This window comes from Stenella coeruleoalba (genome assembly GCF_951394435.1).
Source record: "Stenella coeruleoalba genome assembly, chromosome: 1".
Classification (NCBI taxonomy): Eukaryota; Metazoa; Chordata; class Mammalia; order Artiodactyla; family Delphinidae; genus Stenella; species Stenella coeruleoalba.
The window spans coordinates 138,385,460-138,407,413 of record NC_137169.1 but is presented as its reverse complement, the minus strand read 5'-3'; the positions used below and the strand labels follow the sequence as shown (position 1 = coordinate 138,407,413).

Genomic DNA, 21,954 nt, shown 5'->3' with positions numbered 1-21,954 from the left:
AATTTGGATCAGATTTGAAATATTGGCAATAGTAGATCAAAATTGAGACTGATGGGAGTAGCGTTGATAAAAGTGCTTTTGGACCTGTGGATAATCTTTGAAAGACTGTCTTTGCTAGTCTGTAATAGTAACAAAAGAACACTATTCCAGTTTAATGGTCCAGAAGAGAGAAATGTCATTGTGTAATATTAATACATAATGTAGTAAAATAAATGTCATCAGTGTCTTGTATATTCAATGATTATTCTGTGACTTGTCTACCTGAACATGTCAAAGTAGTTGGCTGCAACTTAGGGGAGTTGATTAGTAGCCTTTAAGATGCTATCAGAATGAAAGCAATGAAATGAATCAGTTGATAAAGGTCCTCACCCTGATATAACCAGTGTCTAACCTTATAATTTGAACAACCAGGGACATATCAGGGGAATCCAGTTGGTACAGAAGAAACTGAAACATAATCCAAAGTGACAAATGATCAACTGGAGATTGGGAGAATGTTAGGTAGAAAAACATTTGGTTCAGAACCAGAATATAAGATATACAACTATTTCTAGATTTTAAATGAAACTTTAAAAGTCATTAATGGAAAAGATAGAAATAATTGTGAGAATTCAAACATTTACTTGTCATGCCCTTAATTATTATTTCTTCCATTTTGTCACGATATTCTTTGTATTATCGTAAAGGAGTTGTGAGAAACAGAATTATAAGATGAAAAATGTAACAATTTTATGAAACGTTGTAACCAAAAAATAGACTACAGAGTATTCCTTCTCTGTTATCTGTCTTTGTAAACCACATAAAATCATAAAAACGCAGCTTCATCCTTAATATCAGAGGCCAAAATGTGTGTCAAGGTGCCATAGTTGTGTATGTTTTAAATCAAACTTTAAAACAGAAATTTAAGCTGTCATTTCTCAAAATCCTTGCTTCTATATGTTAATCTCATCATTCTGAAAATTTTCTATCGTTTAAAAATCATATTCTGTTTACTGGTAATTCATGTACTCTTTCAGCCTACATTATACTCAAAAAGAGAGTTATTTCCTCTGTAGTATCTTATTGATCTGTGTGTAATTTAAAATAAGAACATTTTAATTTTCTTAGCAAAATGGTACATGCAACTGATGCAAATAATGTATAATTTTCTTGTAATCATCCGTGCAGTTGCATTTTATTTGAACACAATTTTTAATACATTAGTAATAAATGCACACTGTGGAAAGAAATGTTATAAAAAGCAAGTCATCTGTAACCCTACGGCCCCTAGACAACCTTGGCAAATAGTTTACATCCTTTCAGATATTTTATTATTGATATTCTACTAAAGAAATCTGTGTCATCTATCTCTGTCTTCTTAAAGTTTTATCTCTGTATTCATATTCACAGATGAGTCTACCTTTATCTAGAAAATAGGCTTATACTCTACATACTACTTTTCACTTGGTTTTTAAGTTCAAATTGTATTATAAATACTTATCTACATTTGTCCTTATGAATGGTTGCATTATATTTCTTTGAAGATATATGATATTTTTCAGCCATTTCTTTACTTTTGGACATTTATCTTGTATCCTTTTCTTTCCTATTATAAAGACCACATTATAAAAAAATCTTTCTCAAATAGTTTAAAAAAATGTACTTTTCTGAATTCCCAGTGGAATTGTTGGGTCCAGTGGAATGTACACATATGCTGTCCTGAAAGCTGTGGACAAACTCCCATCCTAGAAATATTGTCTGTACTGGCCCTTTCTACAAACTCTTGCACCCTAGTGTTAGAATTTTTTTTTTTCCAAAAAAAATTTGAGAGTTGAAAAATGATAGCTATGCTTGCTTTCTCTAGAAAAGGCTAAAATCTTACCAATATTTCTGTAGGTTTTTTATTGTCCATAAAAAGAAGGCTAGCCACCTAACAACTACTTGGTCAGACCCAAACCAACCCATTAGGTTAGTGGCAAATTCCTCTTTGTTTTTAAACATTAAAGGAGCGTGGACTGTATCTTTAGTATATCAATAAAGTATTTAGTTCAGTATCATTTACAAAAAGGCTTTTTGATAATGGCTTCTAAGTTGACAATAAGGATAAAATCTCAAAGGAATCTTTTTAGATCACAGTCTAAAAGCATAAACGTTCGTAAGAATATCAAAGGAATGCTTTTGCTGGATTCACTCCACTAATTCATGTAGGCAACATCCCAAACTCCAACAGCCGACAGTTGCTTTGTTGAAGACAAACTGCATCTGTAATCAGTGTGACAGGACCACAGGTTGCATATCATCACTTCCACCAAGTTATGCAAGAAAGCGTAACTTGAATAATATTAACACCATCATTGGGAGAGCACAGACGTCAATAAGAATACTTTTAAATGAAGTAAAAAAAATAGACTTCAGGCATTGAAGCAAAATTTTGCATTTGGCCAAGGTTTTGCAGTGGGATAGAGTTTTTAAACCTTTGGGAATGAGGTTAATTGCATGGCTAATTGACCTGGGGAAGAAAATGTAATAAGCGCATTTTTCTTCTCCAAAGCCAGGAGGTCAGGGTGAGTATTCATCTATCCTTCTTATCCACACTTAGGGCTACTAGAAATGATATTCTGATGATGTCTGATGGCTACTAGGAATGAAGTGTAGATGGGACCTCCTCAGTAGTTGTAGCTACAGATGATAAACCAGAAATGCATTTTGGTCATAAATTGCTCCTTGGTCCACTCTGTAGGCTACATCGTCTAAATCAGACCAGTACGTTTATGATCACAAAAATCTCCTATCAATGGTTGTAGACAATATATTACATAGGGACTGTCTTATGTACTGCTGGTATCATTTGAACTTGAGATCAACACCTCTGTTGGATTTTTACCCTGCTTGTCCTTCTCATTCCTCCTCCTCCATCTTGTAACTTCCAGATTTTGAAAACGTAGTATGTGCCAGGCTTTGTGTTGAGCATTTTTTATTTATTTATTTTTAAAATTTTTATTGGAGTATAGTTGATTTACAATGTTGTGTTATTGTCTGCTGTAGATCATTTTTAAAATATTGCCACTTATCCTCAGATTATTTTGAGTCAGTAACAGTTAAGGTGTTGTGTTACATTGCCTTCCTTTTAGAGATGAGGAATCTGAGATTCAGAGTTAAAGTAGACTCAGGGACTTACTGTTCAATGGTAGTTTTCACATTACTTATCCTCTTTGATCCTCAATTGCTAATCTAACAATAAAGTAGTAGACAATGTTTACTGAGGGCTTATGATGTGACAGACACTCTGCTAAGTACTTGGACTTTACAACATCTCTAAGAGGCAGGAATTATTACCCCCCATGTTAGATGAGAAAAATAAACCTTAAAGAGATGGAATTAATTATACAAAAACACAGGGCTAGCAAAATCAAGAAGAGAAATCAGATGTGGGATACCATATAATACAAAGCCTAGAGGATTCAATGTAATAATTCATTTTAAATGCTTAATATAGTTCCCAGAACATAGAAAGTATGCAGTTCATGTTGCTTTTCACAGTTAGTGGCAGTACCAATAATTGAACTAAGATGTCTGACTTCAGCCTATGCCTAATTTCTAACTTTGACTATACAAAATAAATTGATTTACAAATGGTTATTGCTGATGAGAGAAAACTTAAAGAGGTCAATTCCCCCACTTTTAATTTTTTTTGGCCAAAGACCCATAGTTGACAATACCCTACTGAATGCTACATATCTTTTACAAAATGTGTTTCATTTTATATTTTTAGGTGGTTTATTGCAAGTCATCAAATACCATGCAATTGTGAACACTTTACATAAACATTACTGTTTATTAATTGTTCCCATTGTACCCCTGTCTAAAGTTTTTCAAGAATGACTTTGTTTCAAAATAAGTATCATTAGAAGTGAGTTTTCAGTTAGCAGCTTAGCAATTGTCTATTAAACTCCTACTGTGAGGACGACTACAGGAGTATAAAAATCAGTAACTTGCATTTCCTGAAAGATGCATGTAAGCAAACCAATCATTTGAGTTCAAAGTGATAGGAGCAGGGTCAAGGTATTAATAGAGTGCAGGGAGAGAAGAGAAGAGGGACAGCTGTCCAGCCCAAAGGGTTATAAATGATCTTGCGGAAAACAGTCTTCTTCATTCCAAGACAAATATGATACCGATTTTTTTAATAGGCCAAAATGTAAGCGTGCATACTTTATCAATAATTAGAATGCAGCCTTACCTGACATGAAAACTGACTGAATATTACATTCTCATTCTCTTCTCTGTCTTTTTTCTTTTCCTCCTCAGCTAAGTAGAAAGACTCAATGCGTTTTCATGCTAACCTTTTCAGCATACCATAAAAGAACAGCACATTGGACAATTAAATTCTTATATTTTTTCTTTCTACATTTAAAAAGATTAAGGGAATAAATTGTTCAGCCATGAACTAGTAGGGCAAAATAAATACTGGAAAAAATGCTTTTGACTAGAGTTTGTTCCAATAATAATTATGAAATATGTCAAACTGTTCTGAATAGTAGATATTTATTGCAGAAAATAGAAAAAGGGAATGACATTTGTTGTCCAAAATAGTTTTAAAAAATGTAAATTAAAAAAAACAAAGGACTATTATTGTGAACATATGGGGAGACTTTTTGATACTTTATTTTACATGGTTTGACTCTTCTGGTTCCTAATTTATGTATGTGACTATGGAAAAAGTTGGGTACTGTCAGAAGTCACATTAAGTATTTTACAGCCAAAAAAAAAAAAAAGGGTAAGAATGTACATATTTATTGCTATATACATATTTATTTCAAATCTTATCTAGAATCAATCATAATTTAAATGCAGTGTAACTTGACAAACTATAATAGGTTTTAGTGTACAAAATGAAAATTTGTTCATTCAGACATTGAAATTAACTTGATAAATACAAATACATATTTATTCCTTATTAAAGTTTTAAGGCTTTATTTATTTTAATGTCTGTATAAAAACATGGAGCAATAGAATTTATGACTATAAATGCAGAAATCCTACATAACTTTAACCATTATTTACCATTAATGATGTTGAGTTTATTCTAAGAATGCAAGCATAGATTTTAATTAACCTCTTAACCTATAACATAATTTTTCAGTTCAACAGGTCAGTTGATTCAGAACATTTAATAAAATTGACAATATTTTGTTTTTATATAAAATCACCTTGTTTATTGTGGAATAGAGATTTCTCCTTTTAAGTGATAAAGATCATCTACCTAAAAGTTGTAATATTAAAGACATTTCCATTAAAGTCAGAAATAATACAAATACATCCACGGTCACCACTATAGCATACTTATTAACTATGGTGCTAAAATTTTTGGCCAATGATGTAGAAGTAAAGTAGAAAAAGAAAATAAAATATAAGTGTATATTGAAAATTATGAACTAAATCCTCACTATTTGACAGACAAAGAAAAATGTACCTAATATATGAAAAGATATTTAAAAGCAATAAGAAAAAATGAATATGCAAAATAAAAATGAGCAATTTTCTCACAAAAATATTATATTTTATCAAAACTAGATGAAAAATATAAAACCTTACTAGTAATCAACAACATACATACTGAAACAGTGATTGATACTTTTCTAAAATCAAAATAGTGAAGAGATAATCATAGACTTAGTTGAGCAGAACACAAGAAAATGGACATTCTCAGATACTACTTGTGGGATTATAAATAAGTTTAATTTTTCTAGAAGAAAGTGGTCATATTTCACAAAATCTTTTAAAATATTTACACTCTTATGATACAACTTTATCACTTATAATTTTGTTAAGGAAATATCCACAAGAAAAACAAAAAATTAGAAGAAGCAAAGTGTTTCTGCTGTAGTTGCAGACTAAGTTATTTTATGAATAATATGATAAGTAATGCAATAAAATTCATGATATTTAATGATAAGAGACTATGTAATAGTATGGGTTATATGTGTGTATATGTGTGTTTTTGTGTATTCCTAATTTTGAGAAAAAGGAAAAAAATACACATTTATAAGTTTTGAAAAAAATCATTAAAATATTGTAGCTTATCATTTGGCAGTTGAATTATCAGTGATTTTTATTTTCTACTTCATTTATTTATTTTATGAAAAGGATAGTATTACTTTTATTAAATACATAATTATGCTAAAATTTTAACACAGTTCCCATGAATAGTTCCTTAATCTATGGAATAAATTTTGCTTTGTCCATAAATTATATGTATATTAGATGCTAAAAGCACTAATTAAAAAAAATTTCTAGCTTTAATTGATCCAGTACATAACAAGTCTGTTTTAGTTAAACACCAATCCTCTAAAAACATGGTTCAAATATTAGTTATCATGGTATATTACCTGTAAGTAATTTCATAAAATACAAAGTTTGCTGCTGGCTTGTCAGTCTACAAATTATATATATAACTGTTGCACATCATGATCAGTGACCAATCATGTAGCTTCTTTCACTCTATTGGTGACTGGTCAGTGCACACCCATTAATCAGTTCGTTCACAGAGAAGCTTGTAGTGGTCTAACCTCTTTTTAAGTGATAAATCCATGTGACATTTTATAAATATGAATATTCAAAAAAGAAGAATTGGCCAACAAAGATGGAAGGAAAGAATGTTTGGGGAGTGAAATTTCAATTAAACATTTCTTTTTAGAGAACAAATAGCTGATCACTGTCACCATTTGGAATACTTTATATATGCAGCCAGGGCAACTTAATGAATGTGAATTTAGCATAAATGAGGACGTTGGTTGTGATGAATAGGTAAAGGTGTCCTAGAGGAAATGATGCCAACAGAAACTTTACATTAAAGGAATCTCAGAGATATTGCACATCAGTGAAAGCAAAAACATGAAAATGATGGAAGCAGGCTGATCCATACTTAGAAAGGAGTATGACAATTCTCAAGGCTTAGAAAAGATGCTTGCTCAATATGGAAATTTACAGAATAAGAAAGCAAGCATTATTCAAGATACTGAATGATTTTTTACAAGGAAAATAATTCTCAAAGTTTCTAATATTAAATTACAGTTTATTAAATGTTAGTTTTTCTATTTCCCTTTACATTTGTAACTGATAGGAAGTTTTTACAGTTTTATCTTCACTTATCCTTCTTTGATACTCTTCCTTTATGTAGATCCAAGTTTCTGATGTATATTATTTTCCTTTTCTCTAGAAAACTTCTTTTAACACTTCTTGCAAGTAGGGTCTACTGGTGACACATTTTCACAATTTGTGTTTGTCTGACAAGTCTTTATTTCTCCTTCACTTTTGTAAGATAATTTTGCAGAGTACAGAATTCTAGGTTGGTAGTTTTTTTTCTCTCAACATTTTAAGTACTTCACACAATTCTCTTCTTGCTTGCATGTTTTCTGAGGAGAAGTTAGATATAATTCTTTGTTACTATATAGGTTAGGTGTATTTTAACTTTGTTTTCCCTTTCTGAATTTTTTTCTTTATCTTTGATCTTCTGTAGTTTGAAAATGATATGCTTAGGTATAGTGGGGTTTTTTGTTTGTTTTTTGGCATTTATCTTTCTTGGTGTTTTCTGAGTTTCTTGGATCTGTGGTTTGGTGTCTGACATTAAGTTGGGGAAATTCTCAATTATTATTGTTTCAAATATTTCTTCTATTCCATTCTCCCTCTTGTTTCCTTTCCATTATACATATGTTGCACCTTTTGTAGTTGTTCCACAGTCCTTGGATTGTGTGTTCTAATTTTTCAGTCTTCATTCTTTTTCCTTTTCAGTTTTTGAGGTTTCTATTGATATATCGTCTAGCTCAGAGATTCTTTCCCGAGCCTTATCCAATCTACTACTAAGCTCATCAGAGGCATTCTTCATTTCTGGTAGTGTTTTTGATCTCTAGTATTTCTTTTTGGTTCTTTTGTAGAATTTCCATTCACTCTGCTTATATTGCCCATCTGTTCTTTCATGCTGTGATTTTAAATTCCTTGCCTGATGATTCTAACATCAACATCTCTGTCATGTTCTGATGCTTGCTTTTTCTGTTCAAACTGTGTTTTTTGCCTTCTGGTACGCCTTGTAATTTTTTTATTGAAAGCCAGACATGATGTGCCAGATGAGAGGAACTGCTGTAAATAGGTTTTTAGCAATGTGCTGGTGAGGAGTGAGGGGAGGGCAAGTGTTCTATAGTCTTATGATTATTAAATGTTAGTTTTACTATTTTCTATTTCCCTTTAGTTTTCAGTCTTTTAGTAAGCCTTTGCCTCTGGACTGTGAACTTCATGTATGCCTCTTTGTCCCCTCTGCCTACCTCCCCTTTAGGTGGCATAGAGTGACTAGAGGGGGCTGGAGTTGAGTATTTCCTTTCTCTAGGTCCGTTAGGCTCTGGTTAAGTAATTTATCCTGAGGCAGATATCGTTAAGAACAGAGTGCTCTGATGTACTTCGAAATGCTTCCTTTCTTCTCCCTCTGCCAGAAGCACCTGGGGATTTTCCCCTGAGTTCATTTACTGTGAGAACCTGGTCAAGCTGCTGGAAGAAAATCTCACAGAATGGTGAGGGCCCCTTATAACTACACTACCCTGGAGTTTTCAATTATCAGACTTGTTCACGGTGAACTTCCAGCAATATATCAATTATAATTCAGATTTTCTACCCCAGCATTGGTTCCCATGGAAGTTTCTGCTAGTGAGTCTTTGATCCTATAGCTGAGACTCCCTTTATTTGCCTGTCTCTCCAATCTTGGGGACAGATGTTTGCCCTGTGTCCCCCACTTAGGGATCCAGGGAGAGTTGTTGATTTTTCAGTCTGTTCAACTTTTTATTTTTTAGTATGATGGAGTGGCAATTCCAAGCTCTTTACTTGTGGAACCAGGACTTGGAAGTCAAGCTTTTAATGTTTTCACAAAAAATTTCAGGTGGTGGAACAATCATAATTTTCCCCATTGGTTATTAAGATCACTTTAAATGGTTTCAGCTTGCATTGTCACTTTAACAATTCTGCACTACCATGACTGTAATATGCTAATTTATGATTTATAAAACACTTTTAAAAATACAATAGTTGCTGACTTTCAACTCTTTGATATTAGCTTTCTTTCTAGTGAAAGTGCCGGATATATAAATAAGAAGAAACAAAGCACAACTTTATATATTTATCATTCTGATATTACTTTATTGTTCTAGTGTGATCACTGCCTGCCTCTTTATAATGACAAGCCTTTTCGCCAAAGTGATCAAGTTCACGCCTTCAATTGTAAACCCTGTGAATGCAACAGCCATTCCAGAAGCTGCCACTACAACATCTCAGTGGATCCCTTTCCATTTGAACACCACAGAGGAGGTGGAGGAGTTTGTGATGACTGTGAGCATAACACTACAGGTAACTAGCGAATAACACAAATAAGAGAAGCTGACTTGGTCTTGAAGCCCATGTGCTTCTATACATAATGCATATTATTTTAAGTTATGTTATTGCTATCTTATTTAAGAAAGTGCTTTCATACCATTAAGTTTGAAAACCACTCTGGTTTACTGAATCTTCATGTTCCAAATGATTAGGTAGTTTTCAGATATAACACTCTAGTCTTAGACTATATATTTTCAGGAAAATGTTTTTTTCTTTTTAAATAAGTTCACATCATTTGATTAGATCATGAATATATTTTGGATACCTCAGGAATTACTGTATTATTCTGAGTATATATATCCTTGAAATAAGTTTTCCGTGTGACCTCTGATCTTCCATTATGTCTGGATTCCCATGTAGAGAGGTTTACAATCATTCAGATTTGGTATGGACTCTAGTAATCAGGGAATACTCTTTTTAAAAATGTTCATTAAATACATAAAATAATTATTAGAGTCTTGTCCCCAAAACCATCCAGCATTTTGACTAGTCATTGAAAAATTACTATTTTCTGAAAGGCTGATATGTTAAAAGCAGAAATAGACAATGTCTGAATTTGTAAAATATAATGGCCCAAGTCTGATGGGTTTGAAAGTGTGCTACTCTGAAGCATGAATGAATTTGTTGGATAATTATTGATAACCTAAAGTGGGACAAGCTCTTGGCTAGGTGCTGGGAATATAAGGATTAACAAAATGATGAATTTTCTTGTCTTTGTATGGATTATTACATGGTGGTAAAGGCATCCTATTAAAGGAACAATTAAAAAGTTGTCTGATGAGTGCTAAGATGGGGAAGTATAGTAGGAGTTAACCAGGTGAAGGAGCAGGGTTGGGGATTAGGAGTGTGAACAAAGTTTTCCAGTAAGAGAAACAGCTGTGCAATGACCTAGAGGAGAGAGAAACATGGCGCCCTTGAAGAACTGTTGAAAGTGCAAATGGCTGATAGTTAGAAAAGGCACTAGGAAGAAAGGCAGAGCCCAGATACTGGAGGGCTCTCTAAACCATGATAAAGAGATTGGCTTCTATCCTAAGGTTAAGGAGATGCCATTTCAGGGCACTTAAGGAAAGGAATTTTGTGTTTTTTAAAGACCCATCTGGTTATAAAGTGGAGAATGGATTGAAGAGGGTCAAAAGTGGTTTGGGAAAAAACGTTAGTCAGATATTGCAATGGTCCAGGTGAGAAATAATGCAGGAAAACATTTAAGGTGGTGTGGATAGAGATGAGCGAATCCAATAGACACTTAAGGTAGACAGTGACAGCATTTTCTGAGCAAGGTGCAGAGTGTAGGTAAGGGAAGGAAGAAGAGTCAAGACTTATGCCTAACATTCCGGTTTGAGCAACACGATCAACGTTGGTACCAGCCATTGAGATAGGAAATACAGGAGGATCAAATCGAAGGAGAAGATGGCAAGTTCTGCTTTGGACAAGTTCACTGTGTGTTTCCAAGAAACAAAGAAGAAACTCTCTTTGGGGCAGTCAGAAACACAGTTCTGAAGCTCCTTTCTTAAAGAAAGGACTTCCATGATGCTTCAGAGAGGATCAGTATAATCTATATACTTTAGTGGCATCTTATGGTTAGCACAGTTTGTAAATATATATTTATTCCTGTAATAATTTAATTAGGATTCATCTTACCTGCTAGACTATAAGGTAACTCTGTGAAAAGGGTGCAGTTTGTATTTTCCTCAGCCCTTAGCACAGAGTTTGGAACATGGTAATCACTCAATAAATATTCATTGAATGATAAATAAAGGAGAGATTTCACACTGGAGATATAAATTTGGGAGTCCTCAGCATATAGAAATGGAAATATTCTAGACGTATTATAAATCCATTTAATTTGTCCTCAGCCAAGATCCATTAGAGTGTGAGTTTTTCATTTGATTAAGTTGTTTTCATCGTTTTCTAACATTGGACCAGTTTCAGCAATATTTGAGGAAGAGTGCATCATGTTTAAAGGCGGAATTGATAGCCTTCAGTTTTATTTCAGTTTCAGTGATCTGATATGCTACTCACATTTAGTTTAGAAACTCCCTGTAGTTTAGATTGCTTTCTTATATAAAATGGAAAGGGAAATTTTCTGAATAATAAATTGTAAACAATAGGAATTACCTCATATTTCTAATGTGTCAAGGTAGTCTAATATTTAATATGAAATTTATTTGATGTAGCTAAATATAAAATTCTATTTTGGTATTTGAAATGAAAAATAATGGCCATAAGTACTAACAGAAGCATTTGCTTTTAATCACATTAACTATGAAATAATAAATTACATTAAAAGCAGTCTTCTATTTTATAAGATTTAGTTCTGGAAAAATATTTGAATAATATATGCTTATTTGCTTCCAACTGTAGAGATATCATCTGCCACGAATGTAGAAATTTCTCATATTTGATTTAGATTCAGTACCTGGTCTTAGAAACCAGAATTTTAAGTTTGGAAACAAACTCTTTCAAAATGTATGGGCCCCTACAAAGCACAGCTTTTTAGAAGTGTGGTATTATATAACAGATGGGAGTTTAATGAAGTAGAGCACAGTTTGTAACAGGTTCATTGTTTCATATGCTGTGGATCACTAAATTGGCAGGTAGAGATGAAAGGTGCATTAAAATGGACATCCCTAAAATTATAGAATTCCCTCAAAGGAATACAGTCTTTAATTTTGAATTATGCAGCTGATTTTAATGAATTGGAAGTCATAACGCATAACCTTTCCCCGATGCAGGGAGGAACTGTGAGCTGTGTAAGGATTACTTTTTCCGACAAGTTGGTGCAGATCCTTCAGCCATAGATGTTTGCAAACCCTGTGACTGTGATAAAGTTGGCACTAAAAACAGTAGCTTCCTGTGTGATCAGGTGAGTTCTCACTATTGAAGGTAAAGTATTGCTCTCTTCCAGAAACTAATTTAGGAGATGGTCTATCAGTGATACTGAGGGCTATATCAGGAAGTCCTCTGTGTGTGTGCTTACATTTCAAAGAGGTGGTTGCTTTCGGGGTGTTTCTGTACAACTTTTAATATGAATATAAAATATAAGGCTACTTGGGCAGTCCATTTTACAGTTGTCAAAAAACGGGGCTTCCCTGGTGGCGCAGTGGTTGAGAGTCCACCTGCTGATGCAGGGGACACGGGTTCGTGCCCCGGTCTGGGAGGATCCCACATGCCACGGAGTGGCTGGGCCCGTGAGCCATGGCCGCTGAGCCTGCGCATCCGGAGCCTGTGCTCTGCAACGGGAGAGGCCACAAGAGTGAGAGGTCCGCGTACCGCAAAAAAAAAAAACAAAAAAAAAACCGTGGAAGCTTGGGGTTCCAAGTAAACAATGAAGTAATTTAAGTATGTGTCTTGGAATAACTGGTGAATTAATATTAATAAGTGATATTAAGTAAACAAGAACAGTTTTCCTCCCAAATTCCGTAGAAGATAGTATAGCAAAAGTCACTTACACATAGATCCAAGTGGAAATTATGGTAGCTCTGGTTTAAATTTCTTTTAACCTTTTCTTTATCTAACAGTACAATGGGTTTTTATCATTTTATTAATTTTAATTACCAACATCACAAATATTGATGTCTGACCTATATGAACACAGATTGTAACTGTATCATACATCAGGAAAAGCAGCTCCGTACTTAAATGTACTGTCTTCAGCTGGAGCTTTTTACCTGTTCTGATCATATTACCACATGAAAGTAGATAAAAGGCAAATTTACCTTGAAGAATCAATTCAATGATTGTATTAATTTTTAATAATTACATATTCTCTTGCAAATAGTTGAGAATGCAGTGGCCAAGAGCATAAACCACAATCTGGTTAAAGAAAAAAAAATTTTTTTAAGTTACAATGGAATGATAATTATTTCAAGGCAAAATATATTTGTCATATAACTTGGAGCATGTATTAAAAACTGTTTTAACAAATAAAAGCCAAATGTAAAGTGAGCTAATATGGATTTGAAGACCTTCAGATTAACCATAGTGTGTGATATGCTTCATTGGAAAGCTGGGAGGTAGAAAAATAACTAAAAAGGCAATCTCTACTGTTTTTATATTGTGATATTGAGGCACTATTTTCTGAGAGAGTCATATTACAGTTTTATATGTGTTGACTAGTAAAATCTGTCTTTACACATTTCACCCTTACACATTTGCCCTGAATTTTCAACATGGATGTCTTTTGCTTGTTATTCAAGTCTCAATTCAAAGATTGATATATCTTTTGAGATTTCTTCACTGATCACTCAGTTGTAGAACATTTTCAAATCACTGTATTTTACATCATCCCATGTTATTTTCATTGTAGCCTTTATTTAATTAAGCAAATTAAATAAATTCATCTATTTGCTTCAGCAAATTAAATAAATTCACTTACTTACTTCATTGTCTTTTCTCTGTCCAACACAAACAGTACAGTTTCAGTCACATAATAAGCACCCCATAAATACTTATTTAATAAGTGTTAAGTAAATGAAGAGACATCCTGTCTGAGCACTAATCTCATGGTCAGATGGTCATTTAGAATGGTTATTGTAATAATCTAAGCATTACATAAATTTTTCACTTAAATACGTTTTCTCCCTGAAGATCTAAGGTAAAGTAATTTTGGTATATAGTACTGAAAAACTGTGAACTAAAGTTACAGCTCCCAAAGTTTCATTTATATGTCATTACCCATATGAAGTAAAGGGTAGCAGATTTGTCCCTCAATTCTACAACTCAAGTATGCAAGAAATTAAAACCTAATTTTTCTCAAATTCCTATTTCAAGTCCATTTTATTGGGGTAGGAGACAGTTTTAGTGATTCTGTGCTTGTAAATATTTAACATTGGGGTATCTGAGAAAAATTAAAAGCCCACATCATCGATTTTAAGCTACTAATGAGATGTCACCAAATATGAATTTGGGAAGAATGATCTTATACAGTGGAGATGGCTCCAGTACACTACTGGCTCTGGATCTCTTTCTCCAGCTCTCATGGGGTGGATCTAATTTTGGGGTGGAATTGTACATGAACATACCCAGGGCAATGACATTTCAGAAGGTAGGACCTCTCTGATCATTGATGTCATCAATATAGGTAAACATTCTTTGAGATCTCCTTGAAATGGAGGTGTTTCTCCCCTCCCAGCTAGGGCAGTGTTTTCAGAGTCCTAGTGGAGAGTCAGAACCCCAAGTCCTGCCCAGTGGTAACAAGGAGACCCTCCCCTACTGAGTCAGTGGAGCCAGAGTGGAGAACCTTGACTTCTATTCCCACCAGGCAATAGTGAGGCAACATCCTCTCTTCACTCGCCAGAAGAGTTTCATAGGAGGCCTGACTGTTAAAGCAAGACTTAAGTAAGATTCAGAGTCTCATAACACCAAAATGTCCGGGTTCCAATAAAATTTCACTTATCATTACAAGAACTAGGATAATACCAAATGGAATGAAAAAAGACAATCAACAATACCAACATCAAGGTGATATAGATGTTAGAATTATCATGCAAAGATTTTAAAGCATCCATCATTTGTCTCCAGCATATACCTACTCTAAAGTTAGGCTGAAGAAACTTCTCTAAACAGGAAATGATAAATGAAGGAATCTTGAAACATCAGAAAGGAATAAAAAACATCAGAGTTAAAATATGGCTAAATATGACACGTTTTCCCCCTTCTCTTTGAGGTTTTTTTTTTTTTTTTTTTTTTTTTTGCGGTACGCGGGCCTCTCACTGCTGTGGCCTCTCCCATTGCGGAGCACAGGCTCCGGACACGCAGGCTCAGCGGCCATGGCTCACGGGCCCAGCCGCTCCGGGACACGTGGGATCTTCCCGGGCTGGGGCATGAACCTGTGTCCCCTGCATTGGCAGGCGGACTCTCAACCACTGCGCCACCAGGGAAGCCCTCTTTGAGTTTTTTAAATTTTTTGACGGTTGAAAAATTACATCACTATCTAATGTGGTTCTCAGTATATTAGAGGAGATATTTAAAATAATTATATCAAAAATGGAGAGGGTAAGAAATGTAAAGGGAAGTAATTTTTCTATACTTAACTGGAATTGGTAAAATAAAAAAACTACCAGACTTTGATATCTGTGTATATAATGTAATATCTAGACAACAACTAAAAAGGCTTATTATAAGGATGATATATTCAAGAACACCACAGATAAATCAAAATGTAATTCTAAAATATGTTCATGTAAAAAAATAAAGAAATAATAAAATAAAATATGTTCAGATAACCTATAATAATACAGGGAGAAAGTAGCTAGAGACTGAAAAACAGAATAAATAAAAACCAAAAAAATAAAATGGCAGACTTACTAAACCTTAATATAGCAATAGTACCATTCAGTGTAACTGGTCTAATAAACCAATTGAAAGTTAAAGATTGCCCATGAACGAAAATATTATCCTGATAGCAAACAAGACCAGCAACAGTGCATGAAAGAAAACCACAAACCAATATCTTTCATGAATTGAGAGGCCAAAGTTTTAAACAAAATTTTGGCAAATAGATATTCAGCAGTATTTTAAAATAATTAAACACAAAGACTAAGGTGGTTGTGTTCCAGGAACGCATTCTGTTTCAATATTTGAAAATCAGACAATACAATCACCTTATTTTCTGGCTAAAGAAAAAAGTCACCTGATTATAATACTGTATTCAGGAATAGTATTTGACAAAATTTAACACCATTTCATGATAAACACTCTCAGAAAACTAGTAATGGAGGAGAATTTCCTCAACTTGAAAATAAACATCTGCACAATACTTACCTACAGCTGACCTCCTACTTATAAATGAAAACTTTCAGTGAAAAACTTAATGCTCTCTCCCTAAGATCAGGAATAAGACAACAATATTCTATTCAACATTGTACTGCAGGTTCTAACCAGGGAAATTAGGCAAGAAAATGAAATAAAAGTCATCCAGGGCTTCCCTGGCGGCGCAGTTGTTGAGAGTCCACCTGCCGATGCAGGGGACGCGGGTTCGTGCCCTAGTCTGGGAAGATCCCACATGCCACGGAGCGGCTGGGTCCGTGAGCCATGGCTGCTGAGCCTGCACGTCTGGAGCCTGTGCTCTGCAACGGGAGAGGCCACAACAGTGAGAGGCCCGCGTATGGCAAAAAAAAAAAAAAAAGTCATCCAGATTGAAAAGGAAGAAGTAAAACTATCTGTCTTTGTATATAACATGATCTCGTAGGTAAAAAATCCCAAGATTCCAAGGAATCTGAAACCGATAGGTGGTGTTTTTGGTGGCTTTGAGGAGCTCTGGTTCTTTATGTCTCAGTGCAGAAAGAATTCAGTGAGAGGCAAAGTGATGGATAAGAAGGGATTTTTTAGAATAGGATGCTTGTGAGGCTTCCAAGCGGGCTAATGAGAGGGTGCCGTGCCCCAAGAACTTAGTGGGCTACAGTTTTACATTCAAAGGAAAAGAGAGAAGTGGGGGAAAGACCACCTTCTTCCTTTTTCTTGGGTAGACATCAGGCTTCCATCATCAGTTCCTCCTCCATGTCAGGTGGGGGACTTTTTTTGTCCCTACATGGTCAAGCCGGGACTGTCATGGCGCAATGGAAATGAGCAAAAAGGTGGTAACATATGCTAAAAATGGTAAATCATCAGGTTTTAGTATAATGTCACGTTTTCCTTTTATTTTCTTTAGTGTGCACAGAGGAGCATGTCCAAGGAATCATGAACTTACTGAACTCACTGGGCAGGATGTGGGTCTCATGCCACCATTGTTTTATTTGTGGGGGGCATGTCTCATGCTTCTGTGGCATGGTTTTGTTGCTAGCAAGCCTGCTTGGTTTTGTGGTTAAGTAAACCAGCTTTCCTGAGTGATCATTAACTTACGGATGTCTCCCATACTTTTTTCTCTCCTTAAAATCCCCTGGTGGGATTAGCTATTTAATCACCTACTTTGTCCCTTTACTCTGTCCCTATCAAATTTATTAAAATACTGTCTATCAGAACTAAGAAGGTTCAACAAGTTTGCAGAATACATGATCAATACACAGAAATCAGTGGTATTTTTATGTACTTGCAATGAACAATCTGAAATTGAAATTTAGAACACAACTTTATTTAAATAGCATCAAAATAATAAAATACTTAGGAATATATTTAATAAAATATAAATTTTATATTTTTTATACTTTTATTCTGAACACTACAAAATACTGTTGAAAGAAATTAAAGAAGCACTAAATAAATGGAAAAACATCCTATATTCATGTATCAGAGACTTAATTTTGCTAAGATGGCAGTTGGTCTATAGATTCAATACAGTCTTATTAAAGGCCCAACTGGTTTCTTTGCAGACATTTATACGATGATCCTAAAATTCATATTAAAATTCAAGGCACTCAAAAAAGGCCAAAACTGTCTTGAAAAAGAAGGGAGTTGGAAGATTCACACGTCTCAATTTTAGAATTTACTATAATGTTGTGATCAAGATGGTGTGATGTGGCTTGAGGAGAGATACCCAGATCACTGTAATAGAGTTGAGAGTCTAGAAATTAACCATCACTTTTACAGTCAGTTGATTTTTAACAAGAGTGCCAAGACAAATGAAGAAACAACGGTCTTTTCAATAAATGATACTGATATGCAAAAAACGAAGTTGGATTCTCTACTTCATACCTTATACAAAAATTAACTCAAAATGGAGCAAAGAATAAAATGTAAGAGCTAAAACCATAAAAGTCTTAGAAGAAAATAGAGATGTGAATCTTCATGTCCTTAGATTAGTCGGTGACATTTTAGATATGACACCAAAAGCACAAGGAACAAAAGGATGGATAAATTGGGCTTCATTAAAATTTAAAACACTTGTTTTACATGGGACACTATCAGGAAAATGAAAAAACAACCCAAACAATGGGAGAAAATATTTGCAAAGCATATAGTCAATAAGAGACTTGTCTCTAGTGTCTGTAGAAAAACTTTACAACTCAATAATTAAAAGACAGTTCAATTCAAAAATGAGTAAAGGATCTAAATAGACAATTCTCCAAGGAAGATATACAAACGGCAAATAAGCATATGAAAAAATGCTGTGGACATTATTTGTCTTAGGAGAAATGCAAATCGGAAGCACAATGAGACACCACTTCAAACTCACTTAGCTAGCTTTCATTAAAGGTACAGAGAGTAACACGTCTTGATGAGGAGATGGAGAAAGTGGAATTCCCACAGACTACTGGTGGGAATGTAAAATGTGCACCCACTTTGGAAAAGTCTGGTGTTCCTCAAAATATTAAATACAGTGTTACCCTACGACTCCGCACTTTAACTCCTTGCTATATATCCAAGCAAAAAGAAAAAATATATCCTCATACAATCTTATTCATGAATGTCCATTGCTGCTTTATTCATAATAGTCAAAATGTAGAAATAATCCAAATGTCCATTAACTGATGAGTGGATAAATAAAATGTAATATATCCACTCAATGGAATTTTATTCAGTAGTAAGAGGAAAAAAGTACGGACATATTACAACGTACAAAGTATATATTACAACATGGACTTTGATCTCAGGAGTGAGGATAGGAGAAAAAGAGAGACAAGAATAGAAAAGGCGTTTTTAAAAAGAGGCTTCTGGGCTTCCCTGGTGGCGCAGTGGTTGAGAGTCCGCCTGCCGATGCAGGGGACACGGGTTCGTGCCCCGGTCCGGGAAGATCCCACGTGCCGCAGAGCGGCTGGGCCCGTGAGCCATGGCCGCTGAGCCTGCATGGCCTGAGCCTGTGCTCTGCAACGGGAGAGGCCACAACAGTGAGAGGCCCGTGTACCGCAAAAATAAAATAAAAATAAAAAGAGGCTTCTGTGTGTCATTTTCTACGTACAAAAATCTAATTTAAAAATGCATGAAAGGAAAGATGTTTTTAAAAATTAACATTTTTCTTTGTTTTAAAAACATTTTTTTCTTTTTTTCTGACTAATTTGCTTTGTTGATAATTTTTATAGTCAGAAAAAAATAAAGAGAATTTTCATGAAATCTGACGTGTAGCCAGAAAGAGCTACATATAGGAATCTGAAGATAGATACAGTGATAGAACACTTTCCGTGAATTTAAAACCTCCACATTCTCCACCTCTAAATCACATTTACATTTTACCTAATTTTTATTTTGTTTTCTCATGCTCCACGTACAGACACAAATTATACGGATTATTATTATATGTGGAAATATAGTGTCAAGTACACCTTTGCCTAAATAATGTTATAAAAGATTTCTAAAATTGCTTAGCGTCATTTTCAACGGGACAACAGAATACACCCTAAAAAAGCTGTCAACAATGTCAGAATTATAAACTGTAAAATTAAATTCAAGCCCAGTTTTTAAAATTCATGCAATTACAATCCTTAATAATATTAGGGAGCATACAAGGAAATTAGGCAGTAGTTCAAGTCTCATTTTGTTATAATAACTTAGGAACCAAGCCAGCCCCAAATGGCCTGAGTGACTGTGCTGTGCATTCTGTGTTCTGAAAGGAAACTTCCCCTTTGGCAGTTGTCATTTGAAACTCCATCCAGTCTCATAAGGTATGGCATGTTTGTCTTATTCTTCCATAAGAGATATTGTAATTGTTCCTCTTGTGAATGCCAAGATCTTGAAAGTGGCATGAAGTAATGCTCTGAGTCACTAAACCCTAAAATTGCTGATGCCAAAGTCAAGACCATCAAAGTCATAGATCATCTAAAGCACATAATAATATTAATATTATTAGGAGACAATGGAGAAGAGTCGTTATTATTATTGAGGATTCCTTAATATAGAGTCCTGGGATCCCTAGGGCTACCATGGATGAGTTTTAGGGCATCCATATATACCTTTAGATTGTATGTGGGAGTGTATCTGTGTACTTTTTGTTTTGTTTATGTATCTTTAAAGGGAGAGCTTTCAGTACCCAAAAGATATATCTGGGCCAAAAAAAAAAGAAAAATTACTGCACTGGGGAAAATAAATCCATTCATCTTATAAGCAGCCTTGGCTAATAGTAGAGATACGCATAATGTGTCTCCCAAAATGTCACTGCACTTCGTGTTTCCTTTGCGCTCAGTGCCTGAGTTGTTGGATATATATCCTGAGTTGGAGGTTGAACGTTCTTTCCCTTTTCCTCATCTAGTGTGACTTAGGTCCAGAAGGAACCAGATAGAGCCCCAGGCCTGGCTGATGCTTTAAAAAACTATTTTGAGGTATTTGGGGAAGGACCTATGAAGGTCCTACTTAAAGTATATTTATGTAGAGATCCCAGGCTGTTCCTGACCTACGTGCACAGGTGATGCTGATGTGGTGAGGACATTTGAGAGAAAGGCCCTAACGTATGGCCTGCCTCATGCAGAAGGCATTCAGGCAATGCTGTCTGAGTGCTTTTCTGCTTGGGATTTTCTCCATCTCTCTTCCCTTCTTTCTCCTTTACTTTGCCGTGTTCTTGGCCCTGGCTGAGGAAACCGTGAGAGTGAAGCCACAACAGACAAGATATAGGAGGTCGGTCAGCGCAATTCTTCTCAAACTTTAATGTGCATGTGACTCTCTCAGATACTTTTTCAAAGACAGATTCTGATTCAGAAAATCCTGAGCAGGGACTAAGATTCTATATTTGTGAAAGTTTCTGGGTGATGCCTCATTGCTATCTGTGGACCAGTCTTTAATAACCAAGTTGCTAGAAAACTGTCTATCAAAGATGCATAGAGAAAAGAATCTGGATGTGGGTCTGTGTTGGGGGGTGGTAAATGTGAGTGTGTCCTTCTGCACACACTTGGTCAGGAGTGGATTCACTCTCTCCTATCCTCTGAATTCCACCTTAAAACCAAGTGGTTTTCTAAGTTTTCCACAATGCTGAGCCCCTGTTAAATTGCAGTCAAAGTGTACCCTAAACTATGTCCTCAAAATCAGAAGATTTAACCTAAGCTATTTTTTTAAAACAATGGAAATAAAAAACAGTGAATGAAGGAATCTAAAAGTTGGCTGAAAACCAAAATATAGTTGTAATTTTATAAAAAGAGAGAAGAATGGTTGATTGTAATACTCAAGAAGGCATCGATAAACGGCTGTAATAGAGCCAGAAGAGAGAGAAATGATTAAGAGACATTAAAAAAGAAATTAATAAGGCAGGAGTCGAGTGGTTGAGATGAATTAGATGAAATGGAAAGGCATCAGTGACGGAAGTATTTCCAGATTCAACCCATGGAAGATGGAATCATAAGGAATAAGAATCCTACTTGTGAAAATTGATTGATCTGCCAGGGTGATAATTGTCAAGGAAATACATTAAAAAATGGAGCAGGATATACTTTCTCTGCATAATGTCCCATTTCCTGCAATTCATCAACTCTTTCTCCTCTGCTCAGAACTAAGTATTTGTCATTAATTACCACAACATATCTAAAAGTCCAGAAACATATTGCCTTATATTTTGTGTTACCCCAATATTAAAGTGTACAAAGAGAAGTAATGCACAGGTTTCTTCGGCCTATAAGGAGATTGACCTTGAATAGTATGATGTATGGGTATTGGCTGTAAGCATTAGGATGGCGAAGGATTTGAAAGGTGGGGAGTTTATGTGGAGCTTTA

At 34.8% G+C, this 21,954-nt stretch overlaps 1 protein-coding gene across 1 annotated transcript in view; it reads left to right on the top strand.

The window, feature by feature from the left end:
- The window catches only part of USH2A (usherin), a 785,755-nt gene that overhangs the window by 112,358 nt on the left and 651,443 nt on the right, over positions 1 to 21,954 (top strand). The window contains exons 9-10 of the mRNA XM_079900731.1: positions 9,168 to 9,363; positions 12,123 to 12,253. Coding sequence (XP_079756857.1) covers positions 9,168 to 9,363; positions 12,123 to 12,253 — 327 coding nt within the window. The remainder of the gene's footprint in view (positions 1 to 9,167; positions 9,364 to 12,122; positions 12,254 to 21,954) is intronic.